At 31.5% G+C, this 19762-nt stretch overlaps 1 protein-coding gene across 9 annotated transcripts in view; it reads left to right on the forward strand.

Moving 5' to 3' along the window:
* The window catches only part of LOC143344901 (uncharacterized), a 242653-nt gene that overhangs the window by 106211 nt on the left and 116680 nt on the right, over positions 1–19762 (forward strand). For all 9 annotated transcript variants that reach the window (XM_076771491.1, XM_076771498.1, XM_076771494.1 and 6 more), the window contains one exon: positions 12216–12252. In XM_076771491.1, the coding sequence (XP_076627606.1) occupies positions 12216–12252 (37 nt within the window). The remainder of the gene's footprint in view (positions 1–12215; positions 12253–19762) is intronic.

Below are 19762 nucleotides of genomic sequence, written 5' to 3' on the forward strand. Positions count from 1 at the left end.
AAAATGAAAAATCTGTAAAAAATTGAGAATAATAGTAATAGCAATACGTGTTTACTGTAAAAGTATAAAAGTAGTTCCGGGCCTCCTTCGATACGTAATTGGCATTTTTCGGCATTTTTTGCGGTTTTTTATTTTTTACTACCTGGTTCTTCGATCAAAAAATCTGAAAATCTCCCAAAATATGTGTCCCAGTACCCGAAGTGTCTCTGAATTTTTTTCCATTTTTTACTCAATAGGTTAAGAGAAATTGTTCAAAAACATGATTTTCGTTTTCACCCCATTACTACCCCCGCGGTTGAGATTTCAAGTTAAAAATTTGCACACATGGTTTTTTTTGGATAAGCTATCGAATGACCCATTGTTCGTTCAATTCGGTTTGGGGGCACATTTGACCCCCTTATTCGGCTATACCCTTTGAGAAACATTCAAATTACGACTTTTCAGCTCAATGATCTCTCTAATCTCACTCTCATTTAACTTATTTCCGCGTCCCATATCGACGCTTGATCGTGTAATAAACAGTACTTGTTCACAACTGCTCAAGAGATCCCGAACTACTGAATAATGTCAACAGAAAGTTCAGTGTGCTATCATTTCGCCCTCGGTGTTTACATGTTTTTTTCTGGGATCTGCGAATATTAGCGAGCTCGTTCTTATTTTCTAACGTGCTTCTTCCTCTTGCGTCGTGACCATTACGTACTATTTTGTAGACTTGAAAAATTCAACGTAGTTTCCGAGCAATTAAAGGTAGCACATTTGTGCTATCTTTTTGTCCAGGAGTGTAGAAGCACGGGAATTCCCCGCGACCGACTGGCCAGCTTTACTTTGGGGTTCCCCTACGGTTGACCAGTACTGTAGCGGTATACCCGAGGTAAACCGACATAGACTCTTGTATCGTCCTTCCACGAGAAGAAGGCGTGTGTTTACATCCCCACTCTTGCTGCAGTCCGCTGATTGGCTGTCGCCGATCTTCGTCACTGCTTTCGACCAATACCTGTGAGCCAGCGGACTGCAACAGGAGTGGGGATGTAAACACTCTGTGCCTTCTTCTCGTGGAAGAATGATACATCTATGGTTTAACATAACAATAACAAAAATTAACTAAAACACTATTATAAAAGAAGAAAAAATAGCATTAACGTACACAGTAATTAGAAACTAGAAGATAATAAAAGAAAGAATATGTACGTACAGTTACTCCTACTCGTATAGTAGGTAATACAATAGTATAGCAGGAAGTACAAAGTTTATATAACTTGTATTTTAAGGACAAAATGATTTAAATATGTTCCTAACCCTAACTTAACCTAGCGTACAACTACCTATTGCATCTATATGCCAACCTTCGGAAAATATATATCTAGTTCTTAACCTAGTAACTTGTTCTATCGGTGAGTACCGCTACAGTACTCCAACGTAAAGCGCCATCGTGCGGCCATAAAATGAAGCAACGAAACAAATAATAATAATAGTTAACTGAAACTTTGGTTAAACTTTGGTATAGAATTTGAACAGATCATTAGGTATCACTTACTACCGGACATAGCATTAGTTCAGAAGGTAATTCAAAGCAATTTCAATGTAATTTACAGCTATCACATTCAGGAATATCGACACAAGCTTCGTGTGCTCATTTTTCACAGCTACAATACTGAAGCCAGTCTTCTTCGTTGCTTTCTAAACAAACCACCAAAATGGTTTCCAAGTTTGATTCTCGTAGTTTTAATGTTCTGTCATTATAAAATATTTTTGATTTTCTATTCAAATATTATTCTATACTATTTTCAGTATTTTGATTTTATTTTCAAATTGTTTACTAAAAAGCGTTGCAAGCGACAAAATAAGCGATAGTTGAACGAGATAATAATTGAGAGATAAATTGGGCGTGACAAAAAAGTCTCAACCAAATTCACGTCATTCTTTTGGAATATTTTCTGTTATATGTAGTCTGACGTTGTCACGATGAAAGATCATTTTGTTTCCATTCGATGATCCAGGACTTGACGTTTTATACAATTAGTATAAACACGCTTATTATGTATATTTGTAAGCGCAGAATGCAGTATGGCGCAAAGGTGGAAATCTCTTCAAATTGGTTGGCAATGTGTTAACACTCAGGTTGCTGAAACTCAAGTAACTGTTGGAACATTTGTTAAACTCAGAATTAGATTGATTCGTAAACTAACTTTTATGTACGTTTCATTTGTAAATTCTTTCATAAATTCTTTATTCTATGTACGTTTCATTCGTAAATTCTTTCATGAATTTTTAAACCAATATTCGGACATGCAAAGTTCTGGGCAAAAGCTAAGTGTAAACAGTACAGAGATTGGTTCTTTAAGGAGGTATTGCTGTCTAGACTGTCAACTTCAAGGCCCTTTTTGTGATTTTTTTTTAATGATAGATAGGCTGTTTTGTACTGAGACTTTGTAGATATATTTATTCATCTTCTAAGCATGTACAATATCTTTTTCATGGAAGAATATTAAAAACCATGGGAATTATAACTTCTTATTTAATGGCTCTTTTGGAAAAAGTGTACCAATGGCATCCAGGATTCCAGATAATTTGAAACAAAGGGGGTTAAAGTATCTTCATGAGGAAGGTTGTAGTTATAGCAGGAACTAGGGAGAAGTCAAAATCCTGATAAATAAAGAAATGGCAACGCTTCAAGTTTCGAATTTCTATTTGTTAATTGTTCATTTGTCCTTAGCGTATCGAAAAAAATAGTAAAACTCAATATTTTTTAAAATCTCTAGTTCCAGCTATAAAGGCGTGTCTGCTGAATATTCTCTGCAAATTTGAAGTCAATCAGTTTGCTAGATTTTGAAATATCATGTAAGCCAGTTTAAATGCGTTTTTTTAAACAAGAAGCTATAACTCTCGTAATTTTTAGTATTTTTTGATGAAAAAAATACTGTACATACCTATAAGACGAATAAATATATCTGCAAAATGTCACTGCAGAACAACCTACCTATCGTTAAAAAAAAAAATCACAAAAAAAGGCCGAAGATATGACAGCCTAGACAGCAATACTCCCTTAAGGAAGAATGTCTCCTAAATCTGTTTAAAAGATAAACAGTTCCAAAAAGAAGTATAATAGATTATAAATTAATAAAATTTTCACAATAAATTAGAGATTTACAATAAAAACAATACAATAATGAAGAAATTCTAAAGAAACATAGTTACTGATTAGATCAAAATAATAATGATTGTCCACTCATTTGACAGTGATTGGTCGCTGGTTTTGGTCACATCAATTTATTATACGAACGTTCTATTACTATTATACAGACTTTGTTCAATGTATAATTTGAAAGAAGAAATTAGTTCATACTTATCAATTATTATCTTTGGCGTTAGAAAGTATTGGTTTTTGTTTGGAAATAATATCATTTTAAAAATTAATATTTTAGTTTGTGTAATTATCAGTGTCTTCCAGTTGTAATATCTAAACTTCTTTTCTTCTTTTGACTCTCTTTTCTAATTCTCTTTATTACTTTTTTTTATTATTTGCTGTTTTTTCTGTTCCTTTTGCAGTTTTTTTATCTTTTTTCCTGAGTTATTTTCTTTTTCTGTGAATGAATAGTTATTCTGCAACCGGGACAAGGCCAATCATTGTCTCATTGTGAACATCACCTCAAAGCTATCGTTGGCCACCTGACCAATCATTGTTGTTCAATGCAATTTATGCGACAGTTGTTCGACGTCACAGTTTTATTTATTTACACAAATGTAAAATTTTAATACGATCTTAATCTTTTTATTATTCTCTATATAAATCAGTCTCAGAGTTACAGTTACCGAAAAAGTATCCATACACTGCAATACATTCAGTTTAAACAATAATAACTCTGATTATAGAAGGCTACTTAGCTACGAAAGGCACATATGCAGTTGGGAAATTAATTCAGCTTTCAGATACTACGAATTTCATTATGATTTAAGGGAGTATTGCTGTCTAGGCTGTCATATCTTCGGCCTTTCTTTGTGATTTTTTTTTTAACGACAGGTAGGTTGTTTTGTACTGACATTTTGCAGATATATTTATTCGTCTTATAGGTATGCACAGTAATTTTTTCAACAAAAAATATTAAAAATTGCGAGAGTTATAGCTTCTTGTTTTAAAAAACGCATTTAAACTGGTTCACGTGATATTTCAAAATCTAACAAACCGATTGACTTCAAATTTGGAGAGAATATTTAGCAGAGATGCCTTTATAGCTGGAACTAGAGATTTAAAAAAATATTGAGTTTTACTGTTTTTTTCGATACGCTAAAGACAAACGAACGATTAACAAATAGAAATTCGAAACTTGAAGCGTCGCCATTTCTTTATTTATCAGGATTTTGACTTCTCCCTGGTTCCTGCTATAACTACAACCTTCCTTATGAAGATACTTTAACCCCCTCTGTTTCAAATTATCTGGAATCCTGGAAGCTATTGGAGCACCTTTTCCAAAAGAGCCATTAAATAACAAGTTACAATTCCCACGATTTTTAATATTTTTCCATGAAAAAAATATCGTACATGCTTAGAAGATGAATAAATGTATCTACAAAGTCTCAGTACAAAACAGCCTACCTGTCATTAGAAAAAAAAGTCAGAAAAAGGGCCGTGAAATTGACAGTCTAGACAGCAATACCTCCTTAAATAAAAATACAACAGACAAATCTCAAATACCGAATGAAGTAAGAAAATCAGCGAGAAAAAAGTATTCATACGTGATATCTATTGGCCACATATACCAATAAAACTCAAAATCTTGGGAGAATCTCGTCTTTCTTTTATTTCTGTTTCTCTTGTTTCATAGCATTTGGTTAATTGTTGACGTGGTTTGTTAAAGAATCATAGTTTGTATCATAATAAGTGCTAAAAATAAGGAAACTACAATAGAGGAAAGAAAAATTGTAATTGAATTATGGAAAAGTGGGAAACACTTCGCGAGATTGGTGAAATGGTAAAAAGGAGTCATGCTAGTCTACAATATACAGGGTGTTCGGCCAACCCTGGGAAAAATTTTAATGGGGGATTCTAGATGCCAAAATAAAACGAAAATCAAGAATACCAATTTGTTGATTGAGACTTCGTTAAAAAGTTATTAACAATTAAATTCAAAAATTTCAAATCGTTCTGGAAAAATTATTTTCGGTTGCGGGGGTTAATTACAATCATTTTTGGTTAATACATATTCCTTCGAATTTCTTTATACTTCCGAAAAAAAAATTCAGGAAGGTGGACAAATTTTTCGACAAAATTAAAAAATTTCAAATCGTTCTGGAAAAATTATTTTCGGTTGCGGGGATCAATTACAATCATTTTTGGTCATTACACATACCCCCGAAATCCTACGCACTTTCGAGAAAAAAATTCTTTTCCGAAAATATAATGTCTGACCATTCCATCGATATATTTCACTGAATTTTCATGCGAATCTTTAAAACATCATAACTTCTGAACGGATTGGACGATTTTAATATTCAAAAAGCCAAACGCTGCGTATTTTAGTGTAGAATATGTAGCAATTATAAAAATATTCGGAAAGTTGATCCTTGACCCCCCAAAATGAGAAAACCCCCATAAAAATGGTCCAATTTTGAAACAGACTTAACTGCTACAATTGTGAATATATTTGAATGAAACTTTTTTCTAATGTAGAACTCATGGATACCTACAAAAATGTATTAGACAACTTTTCCGTAGGGCGTTAAACAAAATTACTAAAAATGAAAAAGGAACTTTTAAGAAAAATCGACAGGGGGTAGGTGCCTAAATTTTTCGACGAAAAAAAAATTTTCAAATCGTTTTGGGAAAATTATTTTCGGTTGCGGGGGTTAATTACAATCATTTTTGGTTAATACATATTCCTTCGAATTCCTTCACACTTCGGAGAAAAAAATTCAGGAATGTGGACAAATTTTTCGACAAAGTTAAAAAATTTCAAATCGTTCTAGAAAAATTATTTTCGGTTGCGTGGGTCAATTACAATCATTTTTGGTGAACAGACATACTCCCGAAATCTTGTGCATCTTCGAGAAAAAAATTCAATACGGGCGGAACTTTAAACGTTAATAACTTTTTAATGAAGCCTCCATCAACAAATTGGTATTCTTGATTTTCGTCTTATTTTGGCCTCTAGAATCTCCCATTAAAATTTTACCCAGGGTTGGCCAAACACCCTGTATAGTTAATAAGTACAAAAGTGCAGGATTAATTGTAAATATACGTCGTTCCGGGAGACCGAGTAAATTAACTGAAAGGGATGAAAGATTTATTACAAAGAAAATAAAAGAAAATTCATTTGAAAGTGCACCTAAAATCGCAGCAGAATTAGAAGCAAGAACTGGTAAGAAAATTTGTCGAAAAACGATATCAAAGAAACTTAAAGAATCAGGGTATTTCGCACGAGAAGCGAGGAAAAACCCTACGTCAATAAGGTGAATAGAGAAAGAAAACTTAATTTCGCAAAAATTTACATAAATAAATTGTTTGATTTTTGGAAGCCAAGTTATTTTCTCAGACGAGAGCAAGTTTAATACTTGGGGTTCAGATGGACGAAAATTAGTGTACAGAAAGAAGGGAGAATCTTTAAGGCTGAAAAATATTAGACCTAGAGTGAAACATAGTGGAAGTAGCCTTATGGTATGGGCGTGGGAAACTTGCATCTCATTGATGGAATAGTAGACCAATAGAAATATTTAGATATTTTAAAATCAAATTCGAAAGACAGCGCACGGAAATTAGGTCTTTCCGATAATTACTATTTTCAGCAAGATAACGCTCCCATCCACAAGACTCGTTTAATTAGAGAATGGCTTTTGTAGAATACGCCTAACGTTCTGGAAACTCCTCCTTAATCACCGGACATAAATCCAATTGAGCATATATGGCGAGAATTGAAACATCGTTTGCAAAAATCTAAAATTTCAAATAAAAATGATTTAACAAATGCTTTGCAAGAGGAATGGGAAAAAATGGAGAGAAATGTAACAAATAATTGAATTGAATCTATGCTCAGGCGATTACAAGCGATTATTGATAATAACGGATATCCTAAAAAATATTAATTACTATAAATATGACTGATTCACATACAAACAAAATTCTGTATGAATACTTTTTTCTCACTGATTTTCTTACTTAATTCGGCATTTGAGATTTGTCTGTTGTATTTTTATCTAAGTTACAATAAAATTCATACTATCTGAAAGCTGAGTTAATTCCCTAACTGTATGTGTGCCTTCCATAGTTAACTTGCCTTCTATAATCAAAGTTTTTATTGTTTAAACTGAACCTGTTGCAGTGTATAGACACTTTCTTCGGTAACTGTATAAGTTTTTAACACGCAAACAAGTTTGTACATAAAAGAATCGAGGTACCCTTCACTTTTATTAAATACTACTGTGTATTTTCCATGTCATAGTGTCTATCAAAATTAAATTTTCTATTCAGAAAACTATTAATATTTGCAACAATGAGTTCTTTACTGGGATTTCTTGTAAGGTCTTTCGTTTCAGAAGACTAACTGAAATTTCATTTCCACGTAATATCTCATTTTTGCCAAAAAATTGTGCTTTCTTTACAAAAATTCAAAGAAAAGAGCAATTCTGCTTTTGAATTCATATTTAGGACAAGGAAGTGTACAATATTATGAATAATTATAAATTCAAACATTATTGTTTTTTTTCTTCAATACTTCCAAGAAACAACTGATCGCAGTAAGATATGTTTACAGTTAAATAGTAAGAACTATTGTATACAGGGTGTTTGGCCATCCCTGAGAAAAATTTTAATGCGAGATTCTAGAGTCCAGATTAAGTAGACACTTTCTTCAGTAACATGAGTTGTTAATAGTATTAAATGCATAAAAATATCTGTGAATTATGAGCTTCAATCTTACTGTTTTTCGAATGTACTGCAAATTGAAAGAGTCGCAATGATTTATTTTATTTTTTTTTTAATCTTAATTGTCAGTGAGAAATTAATAATTGCATCTGAAGCAAAAACGTACTAGCAATTTGAATGTGAATATAGAAGATGCGTTGAATATTTATTTGCTAAATAAATACAACAGAGTTTCGACCTACGTATGCATTTAATTAATACAGATTTACAAATCGAAAATGCTGTTCTTAGCTTGACGGTTTTCTGCTAACTGAGTTTGAGGTTCGGAGGAAGAAACGAGATGCACAAGGGGTGCAATAAACGAGTTACCCTCCTGAGGTAGTACTGACCTTTGCAAGGGAGAGGGCTGCACCAATGTATACAAATGTTCATTAAAAATACATGCATGCAATGCTTATTCTCAACAAGGTGTTATGAAAGAAGTTGTTTCTTAATATTCTTTCGTTTTTAAGATAGGATCAGCCACTGTTCGGTGGCCACAACTGTATCGTTTACCCTTAGTTTACTGACGGGTCTAATATTTTTATTCGTTATTCGAGAACGTAATTTGTCCAATTCTGGGTAGAACACATGTTCGAGAAACGAACGCAGTTGCAATGATATGTTTCGAAGAATCTAAAATGAGAGAAAAACGGTAAATAAATGAGCGTGAAGTGCAAACCTATCATTATTTCAGTCACTGTACGTACAGTCAGTTGCAAAAGACTACTTACACATTGCGGTGGTGTGGACGATACGTGTGATTTGGTATTTATATAGGTATTACGTTACGCGAAAAATACTAATATTTATTGAATCTGCTTATAAAAGAACAGAACTATCATAGGTATATAGGTGCTGATATTTTATTGGTCCTCCATTGCAAACATAAGCAGTCTATCGTACATCTTTTTCTATAGATGTGTGTAGAATTGTGTGACTGACTATATGTACTTGAACGAGAGCAAATATTCTTTTATAATGGTTGACTTTGGTCAAAATATCAGAACAATATAAACGCGAATTTACAATTACGATAGCATTATTAAACGATAAGAATGGTAATTCGATGAAATTACGAAAATATTTGTTTTAACGTAGTTTTGTCGTATAAAATAATTGTTACGAACATATTGAATCAATCTAAACGATTATTTATTATTATTTTTTTGCCAAAAGAACGGAATTATACCTATAATGCTCTTGAAGACAAAATTTTCTTATAAAATATTTTGACCAATGTGACTTTGATCTTTTATTTCAATACGAATGTTTGCTTTCAATTGTTAGTGAATAACTTAAAATCGCAATATTCCTTTCATACACAGGGTGTTCGGCAATCCTGGGATATACTAGAGACCAAAATAAGACGAAAATCAAGAACATCAATTTGTTGATGGAGGACTCGTTAAAAAGTTATTAACAATTAAATTCAAAAATTTCAAATCGTTTTGGAAAAATTATTTTCGGTTGCGCGGGCTAATTACAATCATTTTTTGTGAATAGACATACCCCTGACATCTTGCACATTTTCTAGATAAAAATTCGAGAAAGTGTGAAATTTTTCGACGGGGAAAAAAAAATTTTAAATCGTTTTCGAAAAATTATTTTCGAGTGTGGAGGTTAATTACAATAATTTTTGGTGAATACATATTCCTTCGAAATCCTTCACACTTTTGAGAAAAAAATTTGAGGTGTGAAATTTTTTGACGAAAAAAAAAAAATTTCAAAACGTTTTACAAAAATTATTTTCGAGTGTGGAGGTTAATTACAATCATTTTTGGTGAATATACATACCCCTGAAATCTTGCGCATTTTCTAGAAAAAAATTCGAGAAAGTGTGAAATTTTTCGACGGGGAAAAAAAAATTTCAAATCGATTTGGAAAAATTATTTTCGAGTGTGGAGATTAATTACAATCATTTTTGGTGAATAGACATACCCCCAAAATCTTACGCATTTCCGAGAAAAAAATTCGAGTTGGTAATGAAATTTTTAGACGAAATTAACAATTTCAAATCGATTTGGAAAAATTATTTTCAGGTGTGGAGGTTAATTAGAATCATTTTTGGTGAATAGACATACCCCTGTAATATTGCGCATTTTCTAGAAAAAAATTCAAGAAGGTGTGATGTTTTTCGACGGAAAAAAAAAATTTCAAATCGTTTTGGAAAAATTATTTTCGAGTGTGGAGGTTAATTACAATCATTTTTGGTGAATAGATATACCCCTGAAATCTTGCGCATTTTCTAGAAAAAAATTCGAGAAGGTGTGAAATTTTCGACGGAAAAAAAAAAATTTCAAATCGTTTTGGAAAAATTATTTTCGAGTGTGGAGGTTAATTACAATCATTTTTGGTGAATATACATACCCCTGAAATCTTGCGCATTTTCGAGAAAAAAATTCGAGAAGGTGTGAAATTTTTCGACGGGGAAAAAAAAATTTCAAATCGTTTTGAAAAAATTATTTTCGGTTGCGGGGGCTAATTACAATCATTTTTGGTGAATACATATTTTTTCGAAATCCTTCATACTTTCGAGAAAAAAATTCTGGAAGTTAGACAAATTTTTCGACGGAAAAAAAAAAATTTCAAATCGATTTGGAAAAATTATTTTCGATTGCAGGGGCTAATTACAATCATTTTTGGTGAATAGACATACCCCCGAAATCCTACCCACTTTCTAGAAAAAAATTCAAGAAGGTGTGAAATTTTGCGACGGAAAAAAAAAATTTCAAATCGATTTGGAAAAATTATTTTCAGTTGTAGGGGTTAATTACAATCATTTTTGGTGAATATATATTCCTTCGAAATCCTACCCACTTTCCAGAAAAAAATTCAAGAAAGTGTGAAATTTTGCGACGGAAAAAAAAAATTTCAAATCGTTTTGGAAAAATTATTTTCAGTTGTAGGGGTTAATTACAATCATTTTTGGTGAATACATATTTCTTCGAAATCCTTCACACTTTCGAGAAAAAAATTCCGAAATGTAGACAAATTTTTCGACGAAAAAAAAAAATTTCAAATCTTTCTGGAAAAATTATTTTCGAGTGTGGAGGTTAATTACAATAATTTTTGGTGAATTGATATACCCCTGAAATCTTGCGCATTTTCGAGAAAAAAATTCCGGAAGGTAGACAAATTTTTCGACGAAAAAAAAAAATTTCAAATCGTTTTGGAAAAATTTTGTTCGGTTGCGGGGGTTAATTACAAACATTTTTGGTGAATAGATATACCCCTGAAATCTTGCGCATTTTCGAGAAAAAAATTCAGTACCAACGAAACTTTAAATGTTAATAAATTTTTAACAAAGCCTCCATCAACAAATTGGTATTCTTGATTTTCGTCTTATTTTGGCCTCTAGTATCCCCCATTAAAATATTTCCCAGGGGTAGCCGAACACCCTGTATGTAGTAATGAAAAATGAGATTATTTGCCTTTTCCAAGGTTTTATTATTCAAGATTGCGGTTACAAGTTAAAAGATTTTGTTTTTAACATAAATGATTGCAATACCATCGTAATAGAATTAGTTTCATCCTTGAAATACGTAGAATCGCATTATTTATTCGGTTCCAGTAAGCAAACAATGCATGTTTCCCATCGCTTCTTCCTTTCTATGCAAGTAAACTCTTTTGTAGTATTAACATTAATCTTAATAACAGCTAATAAGCTTATATATAAACAAAGAAAAAAGTTAATATGAAAAATACTTTACATTTATGGGACTCATATTTTCCTGGTGTATCGTGTATTAAAAAGTATTATATACATATAATATTACAGATCATTTATTAAAATACAGATGTATTTAAGGCCATGAAAAAATACTTAGAAAGAAAATTGTGAATATATATTGTATTTTATATGTCGATAATTAGTTTTCTTAAAAAATGGATACTATTTGAAAGGCTTTAAAATTATTTTCTACGATAAGAGAAAGTGTAAAATTATTGAATATTTATTAGAAATACAACTTTCTTGTTGTATCGAAATAGGTCGGTTGTTTATAACTTTTTGTACTAATCCTGGAAAATATTACTATTATATGCTTTTTCTTTCGATGCTTTCGTAGGGAAAATATAATAGTTTGGTTTGTCTCGACAATGTTCATACGCAATAAAAATTGTGGAAAATGCTTGAATGAGTCAATACGACAAAAAGATTCCTTAAATTGAATCATAATTGAATTTGTGAAATTTATTGCATGAATAGAGCTTAAACAGACCGTATCAGATATGTGACATGCAAAAAGCACGTAGTCGTGATATTGTTTAACATATTTTCGTTTATGTCATACACAATATATAAAACTTTTATATTTCACAGGACAAAGAAGAAAAGAAGAAAAGCAGAAACAAAGAAGGTAATGAACAATATTTTCTTATTCTTTGTGAGTACAAGCAGAATTACAAATTATTTAATTCTTCATTTTAGTATTTTTCTTTAATTCAAAATAATTTATATAATTTTATTATTACTTATTGCCATCTGACATATTTGTCGAGCTATAAATTAATATAATGAACAATATTTTCTTATTCTTTGTGAATACAAGCAGAATTACAAATTATTTCATTCTTCATTTTAGTACTTTTCTTTAATTAATATCAGCATCAAAATAATTTATACAATTTTATTATTACTTATTGCCATCTGACATATTTGTCGAGCTACAAATTAATATATTGGATGTAGTTTTTTAATTTCATTTTAAAAGTCTTTAACACTAGATTTACGGGTATTGATCACACATATATTTATTGATACCTTTCATGTTGACGATTACCTTAAAATGCGATTTTTCTTTTAATTAGAATATGTATTCGTGTCATTGCATCAATCAAATTCAACGTAAGTTGTTAAAAAATAATACTTATGCGTTCTGCAATTTTAAATATGGAATCTGACACCCATCAAATTGACGGTTCCCGTAAATTTAGTGTTAAACATACCAAAATATTAATATTTCTATAATGTATGTATAAATACTTTATAATTGTCCCAGGTTTTAACGGTCAAACTTTGTCAGTATATTCTATAGGTCTAAATGGCAAAAATGTTACATAAACGTTAGACCTTGGAAATTGTATTAAAAAGTGATGACAAAAATATGATGGAGTACGGAGGGAACAATATCAGACTTACGATTACTGTGATACAATGTAGACATAGATCAGCAACATTTACGTTTAGTTTGTTTATACGAGTTGTGTTTACTATCTGAGGTTCTTGAAAGTAGCATGATACTTCTAGCATTTGCAAAAGTAATAAAGAGTCCATTTCAAAATGTCCATCGTTTCTAAAAATATAATTCATTTTCTTTTATTTTTATTCAATAGGCTTTTTCTTTTGAAGTTTTCTATGGAAAAAGGTCGGCTTGTGGTCCGATAGTAATGTAAAATGTAATTTATTCAGGTCTAATAAACCATATAGCAGAATTACAAAAGTAGCGAAGAAGAGATATTTTATAAAACTGTTTCGATAGTAATACATGTGGGAAATGATCCGTGATCGAAAGCACCAGTTGTATATACTGTCGTTTAATGAAAAATAACAAAGAAAGCAATACACGAGTGATTTAACCCCTTGCCATACAATGACGTGTCTGACTCGTAACAAGTTTTTGATGTCAAGTTTCACAATTATGAGGCCACTCACTCATTGTCAAGTCTTATTAATTAAAATCAACACATTTTTACATTCACGAGGTGTTCGTAAAACAACGTTAGGTATATTCCTAGCAAACGGCCCGTTCACCGATCGGGGTGAGTTATACGTCATTCGATTCGTCTAATTCAGTACATTATTGATATGTCGTAAAGTTACAGTAAAAAGTAAGGTTAAGTACATTTTTTGACAGATTCACAGGTAGAAACAAGTGACTATTGTTACTGTGTTCAAAATTCTAGGTAGACAAATGCTAATTTGTTAAAAATTTATTGAAATTTCTGCTATTTCTGCTAATATTTCATTGAATAAATCACCATTTTACTATTAGGTACATTTACTAAATACATAATGGCTCAGGTATCCAATGAAGTTGCTCTTCTTGAAAATATAAAATATTGATAGTATTATATGTTATAAAAAAGATTAAAAAATGTGTGGCATGCCTCCAAGTGGTTTCAATTTAATTCGTGTAAGCATCAGTAATGGGATCTTCAAAAGAAAAAGAAGAGTATAAACACCTCATCGTAAATCATAGTTTATATTTTAAAGACCCAAAAACAGGTGCTCGTACAAACACAATTGAAACTACATGGAGGCATAGTAATCATTTTTTGCCTGAATATTGTCGGTTAGTATTTGCAATTTCACACATTTTTTAATATTTTTTGTAACATATAATACCATAAATACTTTCTATTTTTAGCAAAAAAGATAATTTCATTGGGTATCTAAGCCATTATGTATTTTACAAATCTTACAAGCAGGGGAAGGATGATTTATTTAATCAAATATTAAAAGAAATTTCTGAAATTTCTTTTGACTCTGTAGAAAATGAAAATATACCAGATCTAGACGATAATGAAATTTAATAATAAAAAAAAGTTAAATCAATGCACTACATATAATTGTAATTTATTATATTGTCTACCTGTAATCAGTGTCAGAGGGGGGTGGCAACATTTTTTACTGTTGCTGCATGTACTGTCTAACTATAAGTACTGTCTGTGTAGGCCTGGGTTATATGGGTTGGGGGGGAGTAATTGTTGTTGCACATACTGTCGACCTGATCGACTCATGAAAAGTCTATGCGTAAAAAAATGATTTTTATGCATACACGTTCTACAAATTCCCATTTGACAATGTAGCATTATCAAATTAGATCAATCATTTATAATTTGTAACATGAACATAGCAACGATAGTCACTTGTTTCTACCTGTGAACCTACCAAAAAATGTACTTAACCTTACTTTTTACTGTAAGTTTACGACAAGTTTATAAAAAAATAACGAATTTCCGCAGATAATGAAATGCATATCAATAATGTACTGAATTAGACGAATCGAATGCCATATAACTCACTCCGATCGGTAAACGGGTCGTTTGCTAGGAATGTTCCCAACGTTAATTTTTCGTGACCATTCTTTGTATGAACAAATGTAAATAAAATTAAATAGTATACGTTTGAAAAATTATTTGGAATTAAATTGTAAGTCAAGGGATTAATAATACAAAAACGTGGTTGAACGCACATGACACAAGCGACACCAGAAGGTATCAACCCGCTCGCTAGGTGGCGTTGAAAGTTCGTTAACGAGTGTGTCGCCCTGGTGTGCGTGTCCCCAGAACTAATAATACACACGCACGGGAATTCCCAGCGATCGACTAGTCAGCTTTACTTGGGGGTTCCCCTACGGTCGACCAGCACTTGTGGCCACCATTCGTAACTTTGGCGCTCCAACATTAATACAGTCATGCCTCTAGTGGCCAAATAATAGAAACAGTTTCACCATCAAGATCACACAGTCACTCTATACACTCTTTCTCAGTTCTTTCCGAACCTTACACAAGGACACACGCCACAGCTGTAGCTACATACACAAGTATCTGTTGAGTTTCGCCACGTTTTTTAATCATCAAGTTTATGTAACGTTTTCATTTGTGTTTTATTAAATAAATAAATAAATATACGTTTAATTCAATTCACCTCGTTCACTAGTATATTTGAATATAGCCACAAGCGCTATAATTGGTGACCCCGACGTTATACCAATTATAGCGCTTGTGGCTATATTCAAATATACTAGTGAACGAGGTGAATTGAATTAAACGTATATTTATTTATTTATTTAATAAAACACAAATGAAAACGTTACATAAACTTGATGATTAAAAAACGTGGCGAAACTCAAAAGATACTTGTGTATGTAGCTACAGCTGTGGCGTGTGTCCTTGTGTAAGGTTCGGAAAGAACTGAGAAAGAGTGTATAGAGTGACTGTGTGATCTTGATGGTGAAACTGTTTCTATTATTTGGCCACTAGAGGCATGACTGTATTAATGTTGGAGCGCCAAAGTTACGAATGGTGGCCACATACTCCAACGTAAAGCGCCATCTGACTGATATAAAATCAAATAAAGTATGGACCCAGCCATAGTAGTTGATACTCCATACTTTCAGTTTGTAAAGAATTTAAGCATTTTTGTCATAATTTTTTCATAGAGTTTGAAGTGATCTATGTTTATATAACATTTTTTTCTTATTTAGTCCCACAAAATATATTGGCAAAGTTTGGCCATTCGAACTTAGGACATCTTGTATACAGGGTGTTCGGCCACCTCTGGGAAAAATTTTAATGTGGAATTCTAGAGGCCAAAATAAGACGAAAATCAAGGATACCAATTTGTTGATGGTGGATTCGTTAAGAAGTTATTAACGTTTAAAGTTCCGCCAGTACTGAATTTTTTTCTCGAAAGTGGATAAGATTTCGGAAGTATGTCTATTCACCAAAAATGATTATAATTGACCTACACAATCGAAAATAATTTTTCCAGAACGATTTGAAACTTTTCAATTTCGCCGAAAAATTTAGGCATCTACCACCTATCGATTTTTCTTAAATATTCGTTTCTTATTTTTAGTAATTTCGTCTAACGCCTTACAGAAAAGTTGTTTAATACTTTTTTGAAGGTACAAATGAGCTCTACTTTAGAAAAAAGTTTCATTGAAATATATTCACTATCGTAGGAGTTATGGCTGTATACAAAATTGGACCATTTTTATGGGGTTTTTCTCATTTTATGGGGTCAAGGAACAACTTTTCGAATATCCTTAGAATTTCTACTTATGCTACACTAAAAGACGCGTCGTTTGCTTTTTTAAACATTAAAATCGTCCAATCCGTTCAGAAGTTATGACGTTTAAAAGATTCGCATGAAAATTCGGACAGACATTTCTGGCCAGAAATTATATTTTCGTTGAGGAATTTTTTTCTCGAAACTGAGTAGGATTTCGGCGGTATGTCTGTTGACAAAAATGCTTGTAATTGAACCCTGCAACTAAAAATAATTTTTTCAAGACTATTTGAAAGTTTTTTTTTTTACCCAAAACTTTCAGCACTTACTCGAATTTTTTTCTCGAAAGTGGGTAGGATTTCGGGGATATGTCTATTTACCAAAAATGATTATAATTGAAGCCCGTAATTGAAAATAATTTTTCTAGATCGATTTGAAATTTTTTTTTGTCGAAAAATTTAGGCACTTACCCCCTGTCAATTTTTCTTAGAATTTTGTTTTTCATTTTTAATTAATTTGTTTGACGCTCTACAGAAAGGTTGTCTAATACTTTTTTGTAGGTACCCATGGGCTCTACTTCAAAAAAAAGTTTCAATGAAATATATTCACTATTATAGGAGTTATGGACATTTGAACATTGGATCGTTTTTATGGGGGTTTTCTCATTTTGCGGCGTGAAAGAATAAGTTTTCGAATATTTTTGGATTTTTCTCATATTCTTCACTAAAATACGCGTAGTTTACAATTTGAAAAATTAAAATCGTCCAATCCGTTCAGGAGTTATGACATTTTAAAGATTCGCATGAAAACATTTCTGACCTCACATTAGATTTTCGGTAAGGAATTTTTTTCTCGAAAATGCGTAGGATATCGGGGGTATGTCTACTCACCAAAAATGCTTGTAATTGACCCCTGTAACTAAATATAATTTTTTTAATATGATTTGAAATTTTTTAATTTCGTCTAAAAATTTCAATACCTAGTGGAATTTTTTTCTCGAAAGTAGGTAGAATTTCGGGGATATGTCTATTTACCAAAAATGATTATAATTGAAGCCCGTAATTGAAAATAATTTTTCTAGAACGATTTGAAATTTTTTTTTTGTCGAAAAATTTAGGCACTTACCCCCTGTCAATTTTTCTTAGAATTTTGTTTTTCATTTTTAATTAATTTGTTTGACGCTCTACAGAAAGGTTGTCTAATACTTTTTTGTAGGTATCCATGGGCTCTACTTCAGAAAAAACTTTCATTGAAATATATTCACTATTGTAGGAGTTACGGACATTTGAACATTGGACCGTTTTTACGGGGGTTTTCTCATTTTGCGGCGTGAAAGAATAAGTTTTCGAATATTTTTGGATTTTTCACATATTCTTCACTAAAATACGCGTAGTTTACAATTTGAAAAATTAAAATCGTCCAATCCGTTCAGGAGTTATGACATTTTAAAGATTCGCATGAAAACATTTCTGGCCTCACATTAGATTTTCGGTAAGGAATTTTTTTCTCGAAAATGCGTAGGATTTCGGGGGTATGTCTATTCACCAAAAATGCTTGTAATTGACCCCTGTAATTAAATATAATTTTTTTAGTATGATTTGAAATTTTTTAATTTCGTCTAAAAATTTCAATACCTACTCGAATTTTTTTCTCGAAAGTGGGTAGGATTTCGGGGATATGTCTATTTACCAAAAATGATTATAATTGAAGCCCGTAATTGAAAATAATTTTTCTAGATCGATTTGAAATTTTTTTTTGTCGAAAAATTTAGGCACTTACCCCCTGTCAATTTTTCTTAGAATTTTGTTTTTCATTTTTAATTAATTTGTTTGACGCTCTACAGAAAGGTTGTCTAATACTTTTTTGTAGGTACCCATGGGCTCTACTTCAAAAAAAAGTTTCAATGAAATATATTCACTATTATAGGAGTTATGGACATTTGAACATTGGATCGTTTTTATGGGGGTTTTCTCATTTTGCGGCGTGAAAGAATAAGTTTTCGAATATTTTTGGATTTTTCTCATATTCTTCACTAAAATACGCGTAGTTTACAATTTGAAAAATTAAAATCGTCCAATCCGTTCAGGAGTTATGACATTTTAAAGATTCGCATGAAAACATTTCTGACCTCACATTAGATTTTCGGTAAGGAATTTTTTTCTCGAAAATGCGTAGGATATCGGGGGTATGTCTACTCACCAAAAATGCTTGTAATTGACCCCTGTAACTAAATATAATTTTTTTAATATGATTTGAAATTTTTTAATTTCGTCTAAAAATTTCAATACCTAGTGGAATTTTTTTCTCGAAAGTAGGTAGAATTTCGGGGATATGTCTATTTACCAAAAATGATTATAATTGAAGCCCGTAATTGAAAATAATTTTTCTAGAACGATTTGAAATTTTTTTTTTGTCGAAAAATTTAGGCACTTACCCCCTGTCAATTTTTCTTAGAATTTTGTTTTTCATTTTTAATTAATTTGTTTGACGCTCTACAGAAAGGTTGTCTAATACTTTTTTGTAGGTATCCATGGGCTCTACTTCAGAAAAAACTTTCATTGAAATATATTCACTATTGTAGGAGTTACGGACATTTGAACATTGGACCGTTTTTACGGGGGTTTTCTCATTTTGCGGCGTGAAAGAATAAGTTTTCGAATATTTTTGGATTTTTCACATATTCTTCACTAAAATACGCGTAGTTTACAATTTGAAAAATTAAAATCGTCCAATCCGTTCAGGAGTTATGACATTTTAAAGATTCGCATGAAAACATTTCTGGCCTCACATTAGATTTTCGGTAAGGAATTTTTTTCTCGAAAATGCGTAGGATTTCGGGGGTATGTCTATTCACCAAAAATGCTTGTAATTGACCCCTGTAATTAAATATAATTTTTTTAGTATGATTTGAAATTTTTTAATTTCGTCTAAAAATTTCAATACCTACTCGAATTTTTTTCTCGAAAGTGGGTAGGATTTCGGGGATATGTCTATTTACCAAAAATGATTATAATTGAAGCCCGTAATTGAAAATAATTTTTCTAGATCGATTTGAAATTTTTTTTTGTCGAAAAATTTAGGCACTTACCCCCTGTCAATTTTTCTTAGAATTTTGTTTTTCATTTTTAATT

Source organism: Colletes latitarsis, chromosome 8 (genome assembly GCF_051014445.1).
Source record: "Colletes latitarsis isolate SP2378_abdomen chromosome 8, iyColLati1, whole genome shotgun sequence".
NCBI classification, from domain to species: Eukaryota; Metazoa; Arthropoda; class Insecta; order Hymenoptera; family Colletidae; genus Colletes; species Colletes latitarsis.